The sequence below is a fragment of the Antechinus flavipes genome, chromosome 3 (assembly GCF_016432865.1).
Source record: "Antechinus flavipes isolate AdamAnt ecotype Samford, QLD, Australia chromosome 3, AdamAnt_v2, whole genome shotgun sequence".
Classification (NCBI taxonomy): Eukaryota; Metazoa; Chordata; class Mammalia; order Dasyuromorphia; family Dasyuridae; genus Antechinus; species Antechinus flavipes.
In genome coordinates, this window is record NC_067400.1 from 581282498 (window position 1) to 581306899 (window position 24402).

Sequence of the window (24402 nt, forward strand, 5' to 3'; positions counted from 1 at the left end):
GTAGCAGACCTTTAACTGGTAAAAATCTGTCTGTCTCATGATTGATAGGAGAGAAAACACCTGAACAACCATGTATGAACAAGGAGGAAATCAACAGGAGGAAGGCACTAGGAATAAGAGGGATGGAAAAAGGCTTCCTATAGAAGGTGGAATTTTAGTTGGGCCTTAAAGGAAGTCAAGGGAAGCCAGGAGGAGGAGCTGAAGAGGGAAGAGATTTCCAGGCACTGGAAACAGGGAGTCCAGTGGGGAGATGGCCCTGCTTGTTGGAGGAACAAGGAGGCCAGTGTTAGTGCCTTGCGGAGGGTGTGGGAGGTATAAGGTGTGAAAGGCTGGAAAGTTCAGGGAGGGGAGGGAAGAGGATGCAAGGCTATGAAAACTTTGAAAGTCAAACAGGCGATTTTAGAGGCTGCTGGAGTTTGAGTAGAGTCGTGGTCAAACTTTCGATTAAGGAAAATCACTGACAGCTGAATGATGGCTGCATTGGCGTGGGGAGAGACAGGTAGATCCATCAGCAAGTCCTTGTAATAATCAAGGCACGTGAGGTGCATCAGTGGTACAGTGTCAGGTTGCAAAGGTGCAATCGGCAGGTCTTGGCAACAGGAGTTGGGGTGGTGAGAGGGAAGAGTCCTGGATGACTCCTTGACTGCAAATCCAGGAGACTGAGAGTAGGTTGGTGGTGCCCTCAGCAGTTATAGGGAACCCAGAAAGAGAGGAGGACTTTGGGAGAAAAAGAATTAGTTCAATTTTGGATATGTTGAACTTAAAAGGTGTAAGGGATATTGCACTAGGAGCTGGGATGTGTGCCTGGAAAGTCAGCAGGGAGGGTGGAAGCGGATAGGGAGGTATGAAGGGGGGTCTAAGAGCAAGGAAGGGTGAAGCAGGACCTGCAATAATTCAGGTACTGAGTGTCTAAAATGGTGATGGAGTAGAGAAAGGGAAATACATTGTCAGAGATATGAGATATTCTGACGTGTTATGTTCTAAGGCTTTTCTCTGCTCTGAGATTCTGGGTTCTTAGGTTGCTTCTAGCTCTGATATTAATACTAGCAGACATTTGTGAACTGGGCTAAGATTTCTAAAACAGGTTATAAACATTATTTCATTTGATTCTCACAAAAACCTAGCAGGGAAGACATAGTATTTTTATACTCATTTCACACAGGAAAAAAATGAAGCTCAATGTCTTGCCTATGAGGATTGTGAAATGGTGTCAAAGATGGACTTTGAGCCCACGTTTTTGTCATCTCAGTGTCCTTTGGCCTTTCTATCACATTATCCTGTATTTTGTGTTATCTGTGTTAAGGTCCCTGTCAATGATAACATGTTATGTTCTAACTACCCCTCTGGGTATGTATGTATGGTAGGGTCCTTCCAGCCCTTACTTTTTTTTCAGTTTGTCAAGTCACTTTCCTTCTCTAAGCCTTGAGGGGATGGATTAGAGGGCCCAGAACTCAGCAGTTCAGATTGTATAACAAAGAGCACAAAAAGGGGAAAGGGTCTAACAACTAAAAATAATGGTTAGCTTTAAGATTTGCAAAGTGCTTTATATATATGATCTCCTTCAATAACCCTATGAGGTGAGTGCTATTATTATCCTCATTTTACAGATGAGGAAACTGAGGCTCAGAGGTTTAGTGACTGGGTCACCCAACTACTAAATTTCTAAGGCTGACTTTGAATTGGGGGGAGGGGGTTCTTTCTGATTCTGGGCCTGGTGTTCTCTCCACGGTCCCACCTAGTATGGCCAGCAAATCTGGGCCTTAACTTCATTACTGTTACTAACATTACTGTTACTGTTGTGTAACCTAGAGGAAAATCTCTTTTCTGGCTTTGTTTCCTTTATAAAACTAAGAAGACTGAACTAGGTGCTGTCTAAGGGCAGCCATAAATGTTGGGCCCTGAGAATAAGGACGCTAATACCAGCCTGGCCTCAAGGCAGATTTCCAAAAAAAATGAAGTTATTAAATTGATCAGAGTGTCTGCAAACAAAAGAAAACCCCTTTTTCCCAGCTCAGAGACATCCCCTGTACACTTAGAAACAATAGGCATCCGGGCACCTAGCCAAGGCTCTGGAGATATTTATAACATGGAGAGGGTGGGAGTCCCTAATAAGCTGGTGTGTGCCTTTTCCCACCTCTTCCCTCTCTCCCACCCTGGCTGCAGGCCTGAGTGGTTCCCCAGTCAAGAGGCCAGGCTGACTTGTGCTGGGCCTGGCTCCTCCTCAGCTGCTCAGAGGGAAGGCCTTGTTGGAGCCCCTGGTCAGGGGAAGGACAGCTGCAAGGAGCCAAGGTGGTGGAATTCCTGGGCGGCTCCCCTTTCCCCTCGAGCTGATGCAATCTCTGGGTTCTGTCAGGCTTGGAAGCTGCAATCTGGTGGACCGAGTCGCTCCCCGACTCTGCTCCTGGGCCAAGGAGGTAAGTGCCCCGTTCCCAGCCTGAGTTTCTGGCCTTTAAAGGGGTTCCTCCGGGGCAATAGGGATGCTGAGCGGTGCCAGCCCCTTGGAGCTCTGCTCTAAGGCTTGCTGAGAGCCATCCCCTTCCCTCTGCCTCCTTAACTGGCAGGCCCCTCTCCTCCCTCCCGTTCTGTGGGTCTCCTCTGTGCTCTGCTTTAAAAGGGGTTTAGTCCCTCTTTCCCGTGTTCCCTTTGTCCTGCTCTCACTTCCTTTCTCCTCCCAGCCCACCTTCCCTAGGATTTTTCTCCCCTTTCCCCCCATAGGGCTGTCCCTGCCTGGGATTCCCTTTCTTCCCAGTTCACTTTCTCTCCGTAGGGCTCTCCCTGCCCATCCACTCCACACTCCTTTCTGTGGAGATCTCTCCCATTCTCCCCAATCTACGGGACTGCCCCCCACCCCAGCTCTGCAGCCCCCTCTCTTTCCTTTCCCCATCCCTCCACAGGACTCTCTCCCTACTCCTCTGCCAGCGTTTCTCTCCCCTGTTCTAAGACTCTTTCACTCGAGAACTTGGAGATTGAGAGATCTTTCCGGAGTAGTCAGGAAGTGGGATCTGTTAGGCTTTGAAGGAAAGGCAGAACTGGAGAGGGGAAGCAGTATGAAACAAATGGGAAGGGGGCAATCCGAGAAAGGGGATTGTTCAGGGTGGCTGCGATTCAGAAAACTTGAAGGGGAAAAGTATGAGATAAGGTTCAAAAGGTAGGTTGGATTAAGATTGGGAAGTACTTTGAATGTCACCCAGAAATACATGTTTTATTTTTTGATAAGTTAATGAGACACTGAAAGTTTTGTTAATAATGGAATAACATAAATGGAAGATTATTTGGAAATTAAGATTTGGGGAGTTTGGATTGGAGATGGGAGAGATGGAAGATGAGACCAATTAAGAGACCTAATAATTTACTGGAAAAAAGATGGGGGGGGGGAACTGCAGGGGAAAGGAGGGACCAGAGACAGGAGACCAGGGCAAAAAGGACATTATTGGGCAACTGATTAGATGTGAGGGGCAAAGGAATCAGAAATGACTTAGAAATGACAAGTCTGGGCCACTGGGGAGGGAGGAGCAGGTCTCAGCAGCAGAGAGGGTCTAAATGGGAGGTCAGACCATAGAGGGGGTTGCGAAGTCCAGAATGGGGGACCTCAGAGTGGTCTAGGGCTTCCTCATCTTATAGATTAAAAAACAGAGACTCAGAGAGATGGACTAAGAAACCAAAGGCAGCCCAGTGACCCCGGAGCAGGGAGAGACTGGGTTTGACTTTGAGGTGCTGGAGAGAGAACTCATGGTTCTTTGTCTCTTTGTCTCTTTCCCCACCTGTCTCTATCTCTTTCCTTCCCTTCATCTGTCTGTCTCTATCTCTTTCTCTGGAAATCTCCATCTTCTCTCTTTCTCTCTGTGTCTGCATCTGTCTGTCTTTCCATCTCTCTGTCTCTGTTCACCTCTGTGTGTGTGTGTGTGGGGGGGTCTCTTCATCTGTCTCCCTCTTTTCCCTTTGCTATTTCTTTCTTTCTCTCTTCCTCTCTCTCTCTCATCTCTCTCTTCCTCTGTCTCTCCATCTCTCTCTCTCACTGTCTCATTTCTCTTCCTCTGTCTTTATCTGTCTGTCCATCACTGTCTCCATATCTCTCCATCTGTCTCTCTTTGTCTTTGCCTCATCTCTCTCTCCATCTCTGTCCATCCCTGTCTCCCTGTGTCTCTCCATCTCTCACATCTGTCTCTCCATCACTGTCTGTCTGTCTGTCTCTGTCTCTCTCTGTGTCTCTCTCACATCTCTCTCTCCATCAGTTTGTCTCTGTTTCTGTCTGTCTGTCTCTCTCACATCTGTCTCTCCATCACTGTCTGTCTGTCTGTCTCTGTCTCTCTCTGTGTCTCTCTCACATCTCTCTCTCCATCAGTTTGTCTCTGTTTCTGTCTGTCTGTCTCTCTCACATCTGTCTCTCCATCACTGTCTGTCTCTGTCTGTCTCTCACATCTCTGTCTCTCCACAGTCTGTCTGTCTGTCTGTCTCTCTCTGTGTCTCTCTCACATCTCTGTCTCTCCATCACTGTTTGTCTCTGTTTCTGTCTGTCTGTCTCTCCACCACTGTCTGTCTGTCTGTCTATCTCTCTCCTTTCTGTCTCTCCATCTCTGATTTCCATCCCTGTCTCCCTGTGTCTCTCCATCGGTCTCTCATCTTTCTCTCTCCATCTCTCTCTCTCTCTGTCTCTCCAACACTGTATCTCTCTCCTTTCTCTCTCTCCATCCCTGTCTCCCTGTGTCTCTCCATCGGTCTCTCATCTTTCTCTCTCCCTCTCTCTCCCTCTCTCCGTCTCTCCATTTCTGTGTCTCCGCGTGTCTCCCCCCCTCTCTAATCTCTCACTCTCGTCCCTTTTCTCTCCACCTCCCTTTTCTCGCCCCTCCCCCAGCCCCGCCCCGCCACTCCCCTCCCACGGCCGCCCAGAAGATTTAAGGCTTGGGGCAGGTTCAGGGTTTCTCTGTACAGACTCGGGGCACTCAGGCTATTATTGTTTCTGCCGCGCTGCCCCAGCGGCCCCACCACTCCCCGAGGCCTCTCCCTTCCGGCCAGGCTCCGCCTCCTCAGGTCAGTCGCCCTCCCCAACACGCCCCCGGCCCTCAATCTCCGGCTTGACAGCGAAGCGGGAACTCCTGGGATGTGTAGTCGGGGGAGGGGATCGTAGGGGTAGCCGGGATCTGTAGTACGGAGGCGGAGCTCCTAGCCCCAGCAAGTGGCCTCCGGCTTGGCAGAGCGGGTGAGTGGGCGTTGGCCCTAGTAGCTGTCCCTCTTTTCTGCGGTCCCTTCGCTGGGCCGGTGGCTGAGAAACGGGCTCACTTGGGTAAATAAGGGTGCCCGCCATAGTGCTGTAGGCACATACCTAGGGCGGCTAAGCCTGGGCAGAACGAGAGGAAAGCCTCGGCACCTTGGGACGTCCAAGAGTTGAAGCATCTGAAATTATTAGCTAACCAGCTGCAACCTATCCTTTAGGGGCACTTGGCCTCAAGTCGGCCTTGGCTTATCGCTGAACTACCGTTCCCGGCTGGCCCCGGGACTCAGCGCAGGCGCAGGTTTCTTTTTAGCCGCACTGGCTGAGGGGGATGGAAAAGACCTTTGATCCAGGCTATGATTGGTCAAAATTTCCTAAGTCTCGATCTATGATTAGCTGGATTTGGAAGCCGGAAGGGGCCGAGCCGTGGGGGACAGCGGCCGGGCGGAGGCTTTGGGAGCTATTGGGGCGGGGACTACTTTTGAGACTGTCGGAGCCCTGTGAGAGCCGGAGCAGCCTCTACCGTGGAGGACTAGCCTCGGTACGTGTCTCTGGACGCCCGGGGCGGGGCCGGTGCGCTGGCTTCACTGGGGCGGGGATGTTTGGGCGCTGCCCCCGCCCCGCCCGGCCGCGTCACCCCAGGGAGTGGGCAGGGCCTGCTTTTCTGTAGCTCCCAGCTGTCTCCTTGTTTCTCCTAGAGCGCTGCCTGTGTCTGCCCGCTCCGAACGGCCCAGAGCCCGAGCCGCCGCCATGGCGGCCACCCTCCTCATGGCTGGCTCCCAGGTAAGTTGAGAGGGAACGACTCCAAGCCCGGTCAGACCCAGAGGCCCAACGGGGTGGGCCCCGAATCGGGGACCCGTGGGGAAGGGTGAGAACCGAGGATGGCCAGGCGGGGGAGGGGGTGTGTGTCCTAGAACCCGGGATGTCAGAGCCGGGAGGGGCCTTAGAACACGGGATGTCAGAGATAGGAAGGATCCTTAGAACCCAGGATGTCAGAGCTGGGAGGGCCCTTAGAACCTGGGATGTCAGAGCTGGAAGGGCCCTTAGAACCTGGGATGTCAGAGCTGGAAGGGCCCTTAGAACCTGGGATGTCAGAGCTGAGAGGACCCTTAGAACCCGGGATGTCAGAGCTGGGAGGGCCCTTAGAACCCAGGAGGTCAGAGCTGGGAGGGTCCTTAGAACCCAGGATGTCAGAGCTGAGAGGACCCTTAGAACCCGGGATGTCAGAGCTGGGAGGGCCCTTAGAACCCAGGAGGTCAGGGCTGGGAGGGCCCTTAGAACATGGAATGTCAGAGCTGGAAGGGCCCTTAGAACCTGGGATGTCAGAGCTGGGAGGGCCCTTAGAACCTGGGATGTCAGAGCTAGGAGGGCCCTTAGAACCCGGGATGTCAGAGCTGGGAGGGCCCTTAGAACCCAGGAGGTCAGGGCTGGGAGGGCCCTTAGAACCCAGGAGGTCAGAGCTGGAAGGGCCCTTAGAACCTGGGATGTCAGAGCTAGGAGGGCCCTTAGAACCCAGGATGTCAGAGCTGGGAGGGCCTTAGAACCCAGGATGTCAGAGCCAGGAGGGCCCTTAGAACTCAGGATGTCAGAGCTGGGAGGGCCCTTAGAACCCAGGAGGTCAGAGCCGGGAGGGCCCTTAGAACCCAGGATGTCAGAGCCAGGAGGGCCCTTAGAACCCGGGATGTCAGAGCTAGGAGGGCCCTTAGAACCCGAGATGTCAGAGCCAGGAGGGCCCTTAGAACCCGAGATGTCAGAGCCAGGAGGGCCCTTAGAACCCAGGAGGTCAGAGCTGGGAGGGCCCTTAGAACCTGGGATGTCAGAGCTGAGAGGACCCTTAGAACCCAATGTCTAATTGGACTGGGAGGAATATTACAATAGGAAATATAAGAGCACAAAGAAAGCAGATCTGGAAAGGCCTTTAGAACTTACTACAACTTGGAGGGACTTTTCAACTTAAGTTGTCCCCTCATTCTTCTGAAAGGGCTTCTTTGGGCCCCAGAATGTCAGGGCTAGACTGAGCCATTCAATTTAGGTATGTTATTTGTCCTTCATTCTCAAAGAGGACCTTTACATTAAAGAGGTGATGCCATAACAAACAAGTGAATTGGATTTAAGTGAGGGAGGGCTGTGCAGGGCCATCTGCCTCACTTTCCCCTCCAGAACCATCTGGGTACAGTGGCCAGAAAGAGATCAGGACAGTTGGAAATGGCCCTGGTTTCAATGGGAGATCTTGACTTTTAAGCCAAGATCTTCAACTAGTCTCAGTTTGACTGAGGCCACACCTATTCAGTGATTAAGGCTAGGTAAGAATTGAGGCAAAGAATCTCTTTCACCAAGTAGAGCAAATTTTGAATATTGGCCCAGCAAAGTAATGTGCCTGTCTGTAATTCACCAGCCTAGCCAAGAATTTGAGACTTTTCACCACAAGTTTGGTGACTGACTGACAGGAAGACAAAAACAGTCCTCTTCAAAGAGCTTCTAGTCTATTGGAAGTGTGTGTGCAAATCATGCACAAATTATAAATAAGTGCAAACCAATTTGGAGACAGAAGTAGCTGGGGAAGCCAGGGGACGGTTCCACAGAAAACTGGCACCTATGCAGCTCATGAAACCAATCCTAGTAAGGCTTGGAAAGGTCTTTATATGTCAAGAAGATTGGGTGGGATGGAGTGGGGTATGGGGAATGACAACAAAAATCAAAGTTCTTTTCATTTCATGGAAGCAAGACAACTTTTACACTATTCATTAAATATAGCAGCTTCCCTAGTTCTCTAATAGGTAAACCATTTTGATAGTTTTACAGTTTCTCTTTTTAATAGATCTTTTATTTCTGACCAAGAAGTGTATAGCAGAGAGGGGAAGAAGGAAGGAAAGATTAAAGATCTTTCACTTATTTCTTGTATAAATATTAAAGTTATAAAATACATCAGTGCAAATTACCTCAACAGCTTTATGAACAAAGTGATATTAAGAATAAACCAAAAGCAAAGAATTAATCCTCATTAGATTTCTGTTTCTCAGAAAAAGCTGAATCAATCAAAGCAGATGTGTCATGTCTTATTTTAAAATGGCAAACCCAACTCTGTTTGGCAAACATGAAGCCCACCAAACCTTCCAGTTTTCCAGCATCCATTGTCTTCTTGAGTCTCTGGCCCACCTCTGAGCGGGAAGCTATCATAACTCTCAGCATGTCCCCTGTAGCCAAATGGCAACAGCTGAGGAAACTATCCCAGCATGGGAAAGTGACTTGATTATACTCTATGAATAAGTAACTCAGCTAAAGCTGAAACCTACATTTTCTGCCTTCCCATGTCATGGTTCTTTCTTCCACATTAGGCTCTTTCCTTTCCTGTTCTGGATTTGTACCATTTTGTCCAGCAAAGGTATTCATTGATTGGTAATTTCTAGGACATCAATTATCAACATCGGTGATGATTTCCTCACAAGTTATTTACAGCTTTACTTATAACCTTCTTCTTGGCTTTAGCTGTACCATACATATATCCTTTCTCATTTTTTATTATTTTCTACATATAGCATGGTATTGTCCTTCAGATAGCAAGTAACAGTAGGGTATGTTTCATTTCAGGGGCCTATGACATTTGAAGATATGGCTATGTATCTCACTCGGGAAGAATGGAGGCCTCTGGACCCAACACAAAGGGACCTTTATCGGGATGTTATGCAGGAGAATTATGGAAATGTAGTTTCCTTAGGTAAGAATTCTGACTTGGTTCCATTTCCAGATTTATAACTTAGATCTTTTGAGCTGCAAGGGACTCTGGAGCTCACTTAGTCTATCCTATCATTATCATGAGGCTTAAGGAGAACAAATGACCCACCTTGGTGAGCACAGCTGAACTCTGCCCAGATTCTCTATTCCAAATACTTCTTCACAGCTGATCCCATCTCCATTCTCAGCCCTTGGTAAGTGTGTGACTGGTGGAGTCCTCCCTGGGACTTTGTCTCTCGTGGACTCACAAAGCTTGGAGAGTGCATATATCCAGCCTCATTTCAGCACAAGAGAAGGAACTGCTTCTGTAGATTCCAAAATTTATTTAGAATTTTGTGCCATCATCAGTCCTTTCTTCTTCCCACAGGGTTTTTTTTACAGACTGAAGACAAACTATATCCCTAATAGTTTGAATGAATGTAGCACTTTAAAGTTTTCAGAATGTTTTCTTTTTTCTTGTTCTTATTATTACAAGTGAACTTGTCCCCATTTATATATATGGATATTAAGAATCTGAGGAAAGGTGACTTATCCAAGGTCCCACAGCTAGTAAATAATTTGTTAATGCCAAAACATGAATCTCAGTTTTCTGACTCCAAATCACAAGCTCTTTCCATGATAGTAGAATGTTTTAGAGTTTGTTTTCATAGTAATGAAGACCACAGTATAAAATATTCTAGCAAATGGTGTCCCTTTATTTTTATACTAGAATGTAACTGTCTTTTTCTACAAGGAAACCTGTGGTCAGAACCATGTTGCTAAGGTATAAATCTAGGATTCATAACATTCATTTTCTCCTTGCTTCTGTTCCAAGAACTCAGAATGGCCCCAGTATGCTTCTTATTAGAGCATCTCCAAGATTGGAAACTTATAGAATCTTTTATTTATAAGCAGAGGCAGGGAAGGGATAGAAAAGATTCTTCAGTGGAATCTTGAACTAAAATACTTGAGAAAGAGGATATGTGTAATGTGAAGTTCAGTGGGTTGTTTCACAGGATTTCTACATATGGAAAGCACCCTTTTTTACCTTGGATGCTTAAGTTATGGCTTTTTGGTAGTCATATGTTCTGTAAATCACTCCCTCATAAAATCATTCATGATTAAATGGAGACAGGCTCATCAACTCTTAGTGATCTAAAGGCCTTTAGTGATCATTTGGCCCAATCTTTTCCTTTTTACAGATGAGAATATTGAGGCCTGAGAGAGGGAAAATTATTTAATTGAGATTGCAAAGTCATCAAGAGGGTTGACTGGAAAACAGATTTCCTAGCTCCCTAGTTTGTCAATCCTTTCACTATATTTTGCTCTTCCCCAATGATAATAGTTGACATAGAGTATTAAATGTCTGTGTATATTGCTTCATTTGAGTCTCATAACAGCTCTATGAGGAAAGTACAAGTATTTCTTTTACTTTATAAATGCTTAAGTTCAGTCAGTGAGGTAGTGACTTCTCCAGAATCATTCAAATTATGTCAGTGGTTTGATTTGAAATCCAGTGCCCAGTACATTTTTCATGAGATCAGTTGGTCTTCATGAAGACCCTTTAAGAGAAAGTGTGGAAAGATGCAACAGTAGAGATCCTTGGCCAGGTTTAGGAACTGATCAGATGGTTGTTGTGAGAACAAAGAAAAGACCTAGTGCAGTTAATGAGAGAAATCTTTCAGAAAGGTCATCAGTCTCTTCAGACTCTAGAAGTGTCTTGGGATAGCAACTATGTATTTGGTATAATCTTTATAGCGGTTTGGCATTGAATAGGCCAATATTGTGAGAGATGCCATACTGTGCATTTTCTCTGACTTCCTCTTTTCATAAACTTAATTTTAAAAAATAAGCTGAGAAGGAATAGGGAATCTTTGACAGCTATTTTTCATGGTCTTATCTTTGACTGACTTGTAAGAGAAGTTAGCTGACAACAAAAAAATCTATTTTCTTCTTTGCCTGGTTAGTTCAACACATAATTGATCTTCCATAAATATGTACTGATTGTGATGAGAATAGTATAGACTCAAAACTTAAAATATATAAAACATTAACCATTATGTTTTGACTTCTAAGGATTTTATCTTTATTTTTCTTTAACTCTTTTCTTCCTTCCTAGCATGGAGCCTGTATGATATCTACATTTACCTTTTATTTCAGATTTTGATATCAGAAGTGAGAATGAAGCGAATCCAAAGGGGCTATCTGAAGATATAGAATTTGGGGACATATCAGGAAGGCCAATTGAGAGTGTTCATCAGAATCCTGAATGCGAAGAAGGCTTTGAAAGTGGGGACAAGTCAGAAGAACAGTGGGGAGATTTAACTGGAGATGAGTGGGTAAATTATCCTCTTCAACAAGTTACAGATCTCCTGGTCCACAAGGAAGTCCATGGAGATATAAGATTCCATATATGCTCTCAGTGTGGAAAGGCTTTCAATCAAATCTCAGACCTGAATCGACATCAGAGAACTCATACTGGAGAAAGACCTTATAAATGTTATGATTGTGGAAAGAGCTTTAGCCGAAGCTCCCATCTCATTCAGCATCAGAGAACACACACTGGGGAGAAACCCTATGATTGCAGTGAATGTGGGAAAAGCTTTGGTCGAAGCTCACACCTCATTCAACATCAGACAATTCATACTGGAGAGAAACCCCACAAATGTAATGAATGTGGCAAAAGTTTCTGCCGGGTCTCACACCTTATTCAGCACCAGAGGACCCACAGTGGAGAGAAGCCTTATGAGTGTGAGGAATGTGGGAAAAGCTTCAGCCGAAGCTCTCACCTGGCTCAACACCAGAGGACACATACTGGTGAGAAACCCTATGAATGTAATGAATGTGGGAGAAGCTTCAGTGAAAGATCAGATCTTATCAAGCACTACAGAGTCCACACAGGAGAAAGACCCTACAAATGTGATGAATGTGGGAAAAACTTTAGTCAGAATTCAGATCTCATTCGCCATCGCAGAGCCCATACAGGAGAGAAACCATATAGATGTAATGAATGTGGGGAAAATTTCAGCCGGATCTCACACTTGGTTCAACATCAGAGAACCCACACTGGTGAAAAGCCCTATGAATGCAATGAGTGTGGTAAAAGCTTTAGCCGGAGTTCCCATCTCATTACGCATCAGAAAATTCACACTGGAGAGAAGCCCTATGAATGTAATGAATGTTGGAGAAGCTTTGGTGAGAGATCAGATCTTATTAAACACCAGAGAACACATACTGGAGAAAAGCCCTATGAATGTGTGGAATGTGGAAAAGGTTTTACCCAGAGCTCAAACCTTATCACACATCAGCGAGTTCATACTGGAGAGAAACCATATGAATGCACCGAATGTGACAAAAGTTTCAGTCGGAGTTCAGCTCTTATTAAACATAAGAGAGTTCATACAGACTGAGTCCCTTACTTGAGATTACATGGGATTGAATTTAGCAAAGAACAAAAAATTTGAAAGTAGTGAGCTCCCTTTGAGTCAAGCTCCTTTCACTATATTGAATTTTCTAGTTGTGAGTCATAGTTTAAATTTCTAAGAAGATGAAGTCATTTGGAGCTCTGATCTAAGGCTTTGGAATCTTGATTTCTTCCTTAGAAATAACCAATCATAATCCTTTTAAATTCAACATTAATGAATTGCTCAGTTAAAAGTACAAACCAAGTGACTGAAGATCTGTAGTCCCAGGAAGAAACACTAGCTACCATGGCTATTGGGACCAGGGACTGCAATGACAGTGTTTCAGCAGCTCTTTGTCTCACTCCTCTGGCTCACATTTATGCCCGAAGGAAAGCGTGGAATTGTAATAGGTGTTGAACTGCCTTAGAAGAAGGCGATCAGAAACTCTTCCCTGAATAACCATGCCTATACAAGCCTTGTTAATTCAGCATACTCATCCTCTCCTATCAAGGGCTTTGTTCTTGAATTGCCCATATAGCCATACATAAGGAGTTTTTCTTCTGCTTTCCTGAGAGCAGGACTCTGCGCAATGGATGCAATTATTGCAGCATTTGTCCTTCCTGTTTTCATTTCTATTTATTCATTGTAATATTTTAACTTTTGTTAAAACACTTTTAAGGAAAAAAAGATCAAAAGGGAAAGTGAGCAATAGGGTTCAGGAAAGATCATCTCTTTCCTGCTCCCATTAAGTGACTCTGCCAAAATTTGCTCTGTGTTGTTATCATCATTAATCACAATTTGCTAATTATCTTTTGGGATGACTATAGGGTATAGTTATGGGGGCGGGGCATCATCTTCAAGGAAGACAGGGCAATGGAATCTAACCACAGTCGCCCTAAGAGGTGAAAATGGACCCTTGAGGAAAAAGGAAGGAAGGTGTCTGCCTTCTCCTGTGAAGTACTGGTGTTTTCTGCTTTATTTCTTCCACCCTTTCAGATTCCTGACTGTTGATTGATCTAAGAAGTAAGGAGCCTGGATTCCCAATGTCCTCAGTACTAACTAGACCTTGAGAGGGATGGTTTCTAGTACTTCTTACATAAGGCCTTATAGGCATACCATCAACTATCTATGTGGGTATGATTCTACAAGATAATTGAGACGTCAGGATCACACAGTATCAGCATGGTTTGAAACCAACATGCTTTCATGTGATGGATATCTGAATTTAATCCACAGGGGTGAGAAATTTTATGGATTTTTTTTTTTTAAACACTGGTGCCCTAGGACTCACTCTTATGTAAGAGGCTAGCATATATTTTTGTTTGTGTAGCTAGATTGTTGGGGGGATGACTACCTGAACAGATTGATAAAGTACTGTAATTGAAAACAGAACAGGAAGCTGGAAACATCGTTCTGGTAGAGAAAAACAGGTAAATCAAGGCAGGCCTTTTTTATCTGTTACTGTCTTAAATGAAAAGCAAATACAGATGGATAGAAGAATTCTATAACAGGTGGTGTGAGTTTCCCTCTCTCTCAGGGTGAGATTTTAGAGCCATTCCTAAATCTCAGGCATGGCACTGGGGGAGAGGTAGGAACTGAGAAAAGGAAAGATTTGGATTCTTTTTCAGGAATCCCCCTAACTTTTTATGTTGTTCTATATTGTGACCGTTGTACTGTTTTTTAAAACTTCTTTCTGTTCTATTTGGAGTATTCTAGGGGCAAGTAAGCCCTTTGGAAATGAAATGCTCAACTGAATCATTGTGACCTTGAGCTTTAAGGGCCTGGGGATTCTGTTGCTTACAGCCACATATAGCCTAGCTTCATTAAGCATAAGTTCCTAAAAGGTCAGGAATCCCATTTTATGGGTTGGTTTTGTTGTTTTGTTTTGTTTTGTTTTCAAGAAACACCTAGGTTGTTTGGGGTGCCACTCAAGTATTTTAATTATTCTGGGAGATCTCTGGTTCTGACACTAAAGCTAATACATTTTGTCCCATATCAGTGTTCCTGATAATTGTAATGAAAATCAAGAATTCTACTCCCCCCCACCGATCATTTTGGGGGTGACCAGAATCTTCACTTCTACATCTTTCCCTCCTCCTGCTGCTGCTACTGGCTTCTTGCTGGAGGTGAGGGGCTTGGAAGGCTCCAGTCATTTCGCATAGTTTGTGCATGCCTGCTGGTGAGGTTTTGGTTTGGGGGAAAGGGGTAGGGCAAGGAATAAGAGGACAGGCCACTCAAACTCTGTCCCCTACCACACCTCCCTCTGCCAGGTGCTGCTCCCACCATTGTCGTCATCTGCTTTCTTGAGTAGAAGTTTTGCATTAAATTTCTTCTGTGGTGACTTCTGCATGCCCTGTGCTCCCCAAGCTCCTAACTGCCTCTGCCCACACTCTGAACACTTTGTGCCTGTTTTCTCTAGTTGTGGAGAATAAGTGAGCCAGTAAGTAGGGCAGTTTTTGCTTTTAAGGTATTGGTAAAAAGTTATCCTAGTGTTTATCTACATTTGTATTATTCTAACAATACTCTATAATGGAAAATATACTTTTTAAATGCAGAAGATGTTGAAAATCATTTTAGTAACTCAGCCCTGGTTAGTATTATCTGCTTCAAATACATTAAAGCTCAGCATGAACACATCCAGATGCTAGGAACTTCAAAGATTAGACCTGAAGAACCTTAGAGGCTGTGGTCCAAACCCTTTATTCTACATATGAGGAAACAGGACTAAGAAGGTGAAATGATTTGTCCAAATTCACATAGCCAGTAAGTAGCCAAGTCCAGGATTTGGATTAAGGACCTTTGATTCCAAATCTGCTGCTCTTAATAATACACTAAGTGATTGGCTGTTCTACAGAGGTGCAATGTGGACACCAATTTTGTGGAGATTTCCAGAGAATACTATCTTTGGATGAATTACTTTTTAAACTTGGGAAACTATTGCCTTTTCTCAGGCAGCTTGCAAAACCTGATAAGATTTTGTAAGGCTGTGCTAGTGGCAAAATCAACTGGAAGAGTTGGGTATTGGAGATTCACCATTTAGGGGGAAAGGGGAGGAAATGATTAAATTTGCAAAAGAAAGGTGTTGCTGTTTCAGGAAGATGCCTAGGAATACCAGCCTCCAGCACTAAAACCTAGGATGTATGCAAGTAGGACCCTTGAGCACTAAGACTGAGATGGTTCATGCAAGTGGGAAGGGCACTGTGCACATCCAGAGATATGCAGGCATAAGGTAATGCCCAATCCTAGCTGTGCAGCACCAGGGACTTGACATTTTCAAAATATTTTTTAAAATTAAAATTGTCATATGAAACTTCCTGTTTGCTTGCCTTTTTTCCCCTCCCTTTTTGGTGTGGATAGGAAACAAAAGATATATTCAACTCTCAGGTTGGTAGTGTGATTTGGCACTTTGAAAAAAAGCCTACGGAACACAGTACCTATCAACACTATGGGCTCATTTAATCCAACTTTCTCATTTCGTCCATGCAGCAAATGAGACCTATGGAAATGATGTGTCTGGGTTTAAATGTGATTCAAACACAGCTCTGACCTGCCCCATCTCCAAATACAGAGACCCAGAAAGGTGGTCATTTGTAGAATTTGTAGTCATAGACCTTTAAATCAAGGGGCAATCAAGGTTTTATTATACTACAAAAGAGCAGGCTACATCCTTAATAGTCTATAACAAGGAAAGGGTGTTTTAGCAATTAAGGGAAAAGACAAGTTCCCTAGAGGAAGACCCAAGCCGGAGGGAGATCCTATTAAATCATAGCAAGTGGGAGATTATGGGTAACCCGAAAAGGAATTAGGGTCCTAATATGCATTAGCTATTAGCAGGGGGATTAACCCCTAAATGGAGTTAGCTTTATCCAGGGGAAAAGTCCTAAAGCGGAGTATGCCATTGACTGACCAGCTAGCCCTAGAAAGAAGTTAGTAACTTAGTAAGGTAAAGTCAAGTTCTTTTATAGGAGAAATATAGCCGGGGGTGGGGTGGTAAATTGACTTTCTGATTGGATGGAGTAAGGATGAGAGTTTCCAGTGATCTCCACCTGGGCTGGGACTCTTAACTAAAAGGCCCACTTAAGACTGAGGAGTTCCTGTCTCAAAGCCTCCCGACTTGCCTCAGGGAGTAGCCAGTAATTCAGGCTCTCTGTCAACACCTCTCTAGCTACCCAGGACCTCATCAGTTTCACCAAAACAAATTTGAAAATACTCCTATTTGTATGTAGTAACCCCGTTTTGCACATGCGGAAAGAGTCTGTGATTTACCAACGTTCTACACTACTGATCATGAAACCCATCAGATCAAGACATTTGATTTCTTGGACTCAGTGCTCTCCATTACTGGACCCATTCCTTTCTCCAGAATGAAAAGCTTTGATTCTAGTGGGGTGAAAGTGGAGAGAGTCTGGGAGAGGGGGAAATAGCTAATTAAAAGTCTGCAGTCAAAAGCCTATTTGATGTGTTAATTTTTGGTTGTTTGTAAATGTTGTTAGTTAGGAGCATTCAGTCTAATCCTTTGGGCCATTAGAGACCCATTTACTGTTAGAGGAGTGGTAATTGGCTAATGATACCCTAGGCAGGAAAGGGGGAGTGTGGCTCTCAAAGAGTTTTTCTTAAAGCCTAGGAGAAAGTGAGCTATTCTTATATTCCTAAAACACAAGGAGGAATGTTCAGTTAACCTCTGCCACTGAATATAACACTCCTGCCATTCTCCATGTTTTTGTTGTTGAAGAAAGGTTTCAAAGTCAACCTAAGAAAACCAATAGAAATGATCTTACTCTAAACTGCAGAGCTGAAGAAACCTCAGGCTTCATTAAGTCAAATGCCTTCATTTTGTAAATGAGATGAGGAGAGAAAGTAATTTGGCCAAAGTCACACAGCTAGTAAATGGCAGAGCCAGAGGTTGAACCTGAATCTGACTCTTAAGTTCCATAACAATACCATCCAGGCCAGCAGTTTCTCTGGTTAGTTTTTTGTTTGTTTGTTTGTTTGTTTTTGGGGGGGGGGAGATGCTAGAAATGGGGGCCTGATTCAGACTTGGGATTTTATCAATTTAGGGAACCTCCCAGTGATGGAACTTCCTCTCAATGCAGATTAGTAATTTACCTATAGTTAATAGTCATGTAGAGCTGCCATGGTCACTGCCTTGTCCAGCATCAGTCAGGAAACACTAAGTGCCTTCTACAGGCCAGGCATTGTGCTAAGAGCTAAGGCTCCTCAAGCCAGACTTTGTCAGTGACATGAACTTTCCTAATTTTAGCATGACATTGCCTATATCAGGCTGCTTTATATGACCAAGGCATTTATGAGGCTTTAAAGTTAGTGAGGAATCTGAAGCAGAAAGGTCGTATAGCTCAGGTATTCCCCATTTATTTACTTATCTAGTATCTCCCAGCAAACATCCCTCTATCATTTTTTCAAAGGTACCACGAAATAAGAATTCAAAAGGACCACTGGAGACACTCCACACTACTCAACTAAGGTGTGGCAAGCATTTCAAAATAATTCAAATGAAAAACTTCACCCATGTATCTGAGAAAGTTTTAGATGCATTGGCTATTTAACAGCACTCCCTCACCAAACAAAGAACAACGACAAAATAAAAATAAACTATTGAAATTGTGTTTACTGCTGTAAAAATGACATTTATGCTTATATTTATAGATATTTACTTCTCTGAAATGAACTGGGTACTGTGTTAGGTGTTGGGGGTGGAGGAAGGACGGAAGTGACAGAAACATAAGGTGGACCCACAGAATCCCTTATCTTCTGGGAATTTACTCATAGCCAGGAATGGGTGTGGATAGGACTCTCCCCTTTCCCAAAGGTCTTCTGATTCCAAGGTTTGACTTGTGCTCTTTTCCCCATTAGGATGGATTTCTGCAATATTTGGCTTTTGTTATATACTTACTGAAAATAAGATTTTAGGAATCCACTATGTTGGGTCACAGCAAGGATACCTAAAAAATACAGCAGAAAACCTGAGGGGAACATATTTTCCAATCACCAAGAAAATGACCTCTGAGTATCAATAATAATTCATAATTTCGATAAGAGATTAAGTTCTATAAATCTTTTTTTCCTCATAAAGAGCTTGTTGTTTTTTCCCCCAGAAATATCACGACAAATATGGTTTTTTTAAAGACCTCTTTGGCTTTACATTCGATCAGCTGTTACTTCCCTCTGCTAACTGTGATAGCCTCTTCTTCACCCTCATCCTCCTTGGCCACGGCCGCCTCTGACACCCCCAACTCCCCAGAGCTCTCCCTTAGTTGCTGCAACTCCATTTTCTCCTACTTGTCTAATGGCTCCTTTGATCAACTGTTGTCCACCCTCCCTCCCCATCTCTTCCCTGTAGAAGTGCCTCCAGGTTAGCCCCGGACCCTCTCTGCTCTAGTCATCTGGTCTTTGAGAACTTTTTTACTACACAGGATTACCTCCACAGAAATTATTTCTAAATCTATAGATCAGGACCTACTCATTCTCCTAAATTCCCATCTCACTCCTTTATCAATATCTCACCATCCATATGAATGTTCCATTATTAACTCAAACTTGGTATGTAATACAAAACTCTATCTCTGCAGTGTTTCCTTTCCAGTTTCACCAAGAACTTTCCTGATGAAGCACTGCCATTTTCTCAGTTACCCTGGTTTATAACCTTTGAGTTATTTGCCACAAAGCAGACTTTAAATTGGTGGTTCTTTTTTTTTAAATTTAAATTTTATTTTAATTAATAATAACTTTGTATTGACAGAATCCATGCCAGGGTAATTTTTTACAACATTATCCCTTGCACTCGCTTATGTTTTGTTTTTTTCCCCTCCCTCCCTCCACCCCCCCCCAAGATGGCAAGCAGTCCTATATATGTTAAATATGTTGCAGTATATCCTAGATACAATACATATTTGCAGAACCGAACAGTTCTCCTGTTGCACAGGGAGAATTGGATTCAGAAGGTAAAAATAACTCGGGAAGAAAATCAAAAATGCAAATAGTTCACATTCGTTTCCCAGTGTTCCTTCTTTGGGTGTAGCTGTTTCTGTCCATTATTTATCCATTGAAACTCAGTTAGGTCTCTTTGTCATAGAAATCCACTTCCATCAGAATACATCCTCATACCATATCGTTGTCAAAGTGTATAATGATCTCCTGGTTCTGCTCATCTCACTTAGCATCAGTCCATGTAGGTCTCTCCAAGCCTCTCTGTATTCATCCTGCTGGTCATTCCTTACAGAGCAATAATATTCCATAACATTCATATACCACAATTTACCCAGCCATTCTCCAATTGATGGACATCCATTCATTTTCCAGTTTCTAGCCACTACAAACAGGGCTGCCACAAACATTTTGGCACATACTGGTCCCTTTCCCTTTTTTAGTATCTCTTTGGGGTATAAGCCCAATAGAAACACTGCTGGATCAAAGGTTTTGCACCATTTGATAATTTTTTGGGCATAATTCCAGATTGCTCTCCAGAATGGTTGGATTCGTTCACAACTCCACCAACAATGCATCAGTGTCCCCGTTTTCCCACATCCCCTCCAACATTCATCATTATTTTTCCCTGTCATCTTAGCCAATCTGACAGGTGTGTAGTGATTAAATTGGTGGTCCTTAACTCTTCTGTGTGTCATAGACCTCATTGGCAGTTTGGAAAACCTGTGGAGCCCTTCTCATAACACTGTTTTGTTGTCTACATTCATTTCAGGAGATTAGTGAAAATAAAGATGTAATTTTTCCCATCCAAGTTCATGGCGCTCCCTATAACCATGGACTCTTGGAATCTATCTGTGAACCATTGTTTATTTTTAAAAAATAATATTAAAATATATACAAAGTAAATACATACAAGTAAACATATACAAAATATATACAAAAGTAAATACAAACAAAGATAATTCACAACATTCACCTTTGCAAAACCTTGTGTTCCAAATCTTTCTCCCTCACCTCCTCATTTCCCCCTCCCCAAGACAGCAAGCAATCCAATATAGGTTGAATATGTATAATTCTTCTAAACATGTTTCCATATTCACCAGGCTACCCCCAAACAAATCAGATTCAAAAAGGAAGAAAAAAAACAACAAGCAAACAGACAACACCAGAAACAGGTGAAAATACTATGCTTTGAGCCACATTCTGTTTCTATAGTTCTCTCTCTGGATATGGATGGTGCTTTCCATTACAAATGTATTGGAATTGCCTCAAATCACCTTGTAGTTTAAAAGGGGCTGTTCTAAACTGTCTCAGGCAACAATCTCAGACACCAGAGGGATAGATGACTTTCTCAAATAAAGGCCTTAAACTCACAATTATCCCAGTCTTCAGCAAACCAAAGGTAATGTAGCTGCTTCCTGAGAGATTAGGAGGTGAATGCTTTGTGCCTTGTATAGGCTAGTTTTGGGGATGGCAGGTATCACAGTGGGTAGATCACTGAGTCTGTGTGACCCTGCGCAAGTCACTTCACCCTTTTGCCTCAGTTTTCTCATCTGTAAAATGAACTGGAGAAGGAAATGGTAAACCATAGCAGTATCTTTGCCAAGAAAACCCCAAGGGTCACGGAAAGTCAGACAGGACTGAAAAACGACTTAATAACAATAAACTTAATGTCCTCCAACATCTTTTGATACTCTGGGAACTTGAAATTCAGCTCAGTCTCCCTGAAGTGAATCATCCTCACTTGACCTCCAATTTCCCACAATACACAGTTCTTTCCCAGGCTCTCTCCTTTATATTGTAGATATTTCCCTGACAAGCCTCAGCCCAGATTTGTGACATCATCCACTGCCTTTGCTCTTTCACACATGTTATTGAACTAAGCTGGAGAAAACCATGACCCCAAGCTGTCTCACATAAAGAGGCGACTCTTCTTTACCAAAGCAAACCCATCTACGTCTACAAGGGCTCCCACTCCATTCCAGCAGATTGTCTCCTCTGTCATTCCCACTCTGTCAACCCACTCTCTCAGGTTAAATCCACCAAACTGTGCAGCAGAAATGTCAAATAAAAGGTCAATAAAACAACTTAAATTGCAATTGGGAAACATTTAACAAAATCAATAAAAACATAATCAAACATAGATAATGTTCATAGTGATTATCTAAGTCAATATGTAGTCCACAGGGATCTTTACATATGGTTTAATAGAAATTGGATCTCTGTGGCTGCATAATTAGAAAACCACAAATTAATGTTATCTATGCTGTATGCTATTTTTATTTATTTTTTAATGTATTTATTTGTTTAAAACTTAAATTCAAAATAAGAAAAAACAAAGACAAAAAAAGAAAACATTGTCATGAGCCCAGCAGAACATAAGAAGGATTCAAAATATTTAACAATAAATTTCCATTTCAAGAGAGCATATATAATAACAGAAGATATTGTATTCATAACTGCCCATCTTTGCTGCTTCCTTGTAGATTTTCTTTTGTTTTCTGCTGTGCACTTTTTTCTTCTCCCCTCTCCCCCCCAACAGGCTATAGTTAAACATGGATATATTTATGTATATAGTCACATATATGTCACTTATCTACATACCATATCCATGCATATACACAAACATACACATAGATCTAAAACAATATTAATATGGCTGATATATAATGTAAATTTCTCTTGATTGAATCTTTTTTAAGTTTGACTTTGTAATCAGTTATTACTACCCCTATTTTTTTCTCATAAATTCTACTCTTGATCATTGTTGTTTGTGTGTATCTCTTTTTTCCTCCCTGCTAACTCTTCTATTTTACTTCCACACTTGTTAAGCTATTAGCTTCCCTACTTAACTTCTCTACTATACCCCCTCTAAGCATCTCTCCCTTATCTTCTCTCCCCACCCTTTCCCTCTCTCTTTATTCCATTACCATTAATCTCCACACCTTATTTTACTTCCATTAATCTACACACCTTTCTATACCCTACCACATCCCATCCCAACTTTTTCCTCCCTCTTTATCTCCCACTAATCTATGTACTTTCACTCCCAGTAATCAAAACACCTTTCAATAGACCCTTCCTTATCCTATTACCTCCCCCACCTATTTCTTTGTAGATTTTGGAGGATGTTAATCCTTTGTGGATATATAGGTATTGTTCCCTCTTTAATCCACTCCACAAATGAGTAGGATTTCAGAACTACCAGCTCTCCTCCCCCATCTAATTCCTCTGTATCTTTGCTTTCCCTTCTCATTCATATAACATAATTACATTTTTTATATTTTCCTACACATTTTTGTTTTTTACAGTGACTTCATACTCAGCTCTTCCCAGTCTTTCTTTTGGATTACCCAATTATTAATGACAGTTTTAGACATGTGGTTTACATTTCCATGTGTAAAACATAAATGGTTTATTCTTATTGAGTTCCTTGAAATTAGTCTTTGATATTGGCTCTCATGTGTTAAATTTTCTATTGAATTCAGATTTATTTGAGACAAAATCCAGAAAATCTGATAGTTTTTTGAATGTTCATTTTAAATATATATACTTAATTTTGCTGGACATAATATTTTTGGCCATGGCCCTAGTTCTTTTGATTGTTAATATATAGCATTTAAGAATCTGTGGTCTTTTATTGTAGTCACTGATATGTCCTATGCAATTCTAATTGTAGCTTTGGCATACTTAAGTTGTTTTGTTTATTTTATTACTTGTAAAAGTTTCTCTTTGATCTGGGGATTTCCAAATTTAGTAATAATATTCCTGTATGTTTTCCCTGTCAGTTCTTTTTGAGGTGGTGATTGGTGGATTTTTTCTATTTTCCCCTCTTGTTCCATCACTTTAGGACAATTTTTCTTTTCCTTCCTTCCTTCCTTCCTTCCTTCCTTCCTTCCTTCCTTCTTCCTTCCTTCCTTCCTTCCTTCCTTCCTTCCTTCCTTCCTTCCTTCCTTCCTTCCTTCCTTCCTTCCTTCCTTCTTCCTTCCTTCCTTCCTTCCTTCCTTCCTTCCTTCCTTCCTTCTTCCTTCCTTCTTCTTTCTTTCTTTCTTTCTTTCTTTCTTTCTTTCTTTCTTTCTTTCTTTCTTTCTTTCTTTCTTTCTTTCTTCTTTCTTTCTTTTCTTCTTTGTTTTTTTTCTATCTTTCTTCTCTCTCTCTATCATATTTTTTCAAATACATGCAAAGATAGTTTTCAACTTTCATCTCTGCAAAATCTTATGTTCCACTATATTCAAAGGACTAACAAACTGTATATGCCCTTTGATCCAGCAGTACCTCTACTGTATTCCAAAGAGATCCAAAAAAGGGAAAAGGACCCACATATCCAAAAATGTTTGTATCAGCCCTTTTTATAGTGGCAAGAAACTGGAAACTGAGTGCATGCCCATTAATTGGAAATGGTTGAATAAGTTATGTTATATGAATGTAATGGAATATTATTGTTCTGTAAGAAATGATCAGCAGAATGATATCAGTGAGGCCTGGAGAGTCTTACATGATCTGATGCTGAGTGAAGTGAGTAGAACCAAGAGAACATTGTACACAACAGCAAAGTTATATGATCTATTCTGTGCAAGAAAAATCAGATCAAAGAGAAAAACATTATGAAAAATAACAAAAAAAGCAAGCAAACAAAACAACAAAAGGTGAAAATACTATGCTTTGATCCACATTCGATCTATAGTTCTGTCTCGGGATGTAAATGGCACTTTCCATCACAAGTCATTTGGGATTGCCTTGAATCACCTTGTTGAAAAGAGCCAAGTTTCAGGACAATTTCTTAAAATTATTTCTTGTATTATTGTGTCAAGGTTCTTTTTTGGTCATATTTTTCAGGTAGACCAATTATTCTTATGTTTTTTCTTCTTGATTTATCCTCTAGATCTGTTGTTTTACTTGAGATATCTTATAGTCTCTTCTATTTTCTTCATTTTATTTTATTATTTCTTGATCTCTTCTAACTTTATTGGCTTCCTCTTTCCTAGTTCTAATTTTCAAAGAGTTATTTTCTTCTTTAAGACTCTGTGTTAGGATTCTTACAAAGTGATAAGTCAGTTGCCTAATTTTAGCATCATGCTTAGCAGTTCTCTAGTTCAGAGTTCACATCCTTCACACCTTTAAGAGTTCACACATTAG

At 42.5% G+C, this 24402-nt stretch overlaps 1 protein-coding gene across 1 annotated transcript; it reads left to right on the forward strand.

Moving 5' to 3' along the window:
* Positions 1 to 2214: 2214 nt before the first annotated feature.
* ZNF436 (zinc finger protein 436) lies at positions 2215 to 15634 on the forward strand. Its single transcript, XM_051988275.1, has 4 exons — positions 2215 to 2414; positions 5908 to 5992; positions 8798 to 8924; positions 11081 to 15634. The coding sequence occupies exons 2-4, from the start codon at positions 5960 to 5962 to the stop codon at positions 12328 to 12330; spliced, it is 1410 nt and encodes a 469-aa protein (XP_051844235.1). The 5' UTR covers positions 2215 to 2414; positions 5908 to 5959; the 3' UTR covers positions 12331 to 15634.
* Positions 15635 to 24402: the final 8768 nt, after the last annotated feature.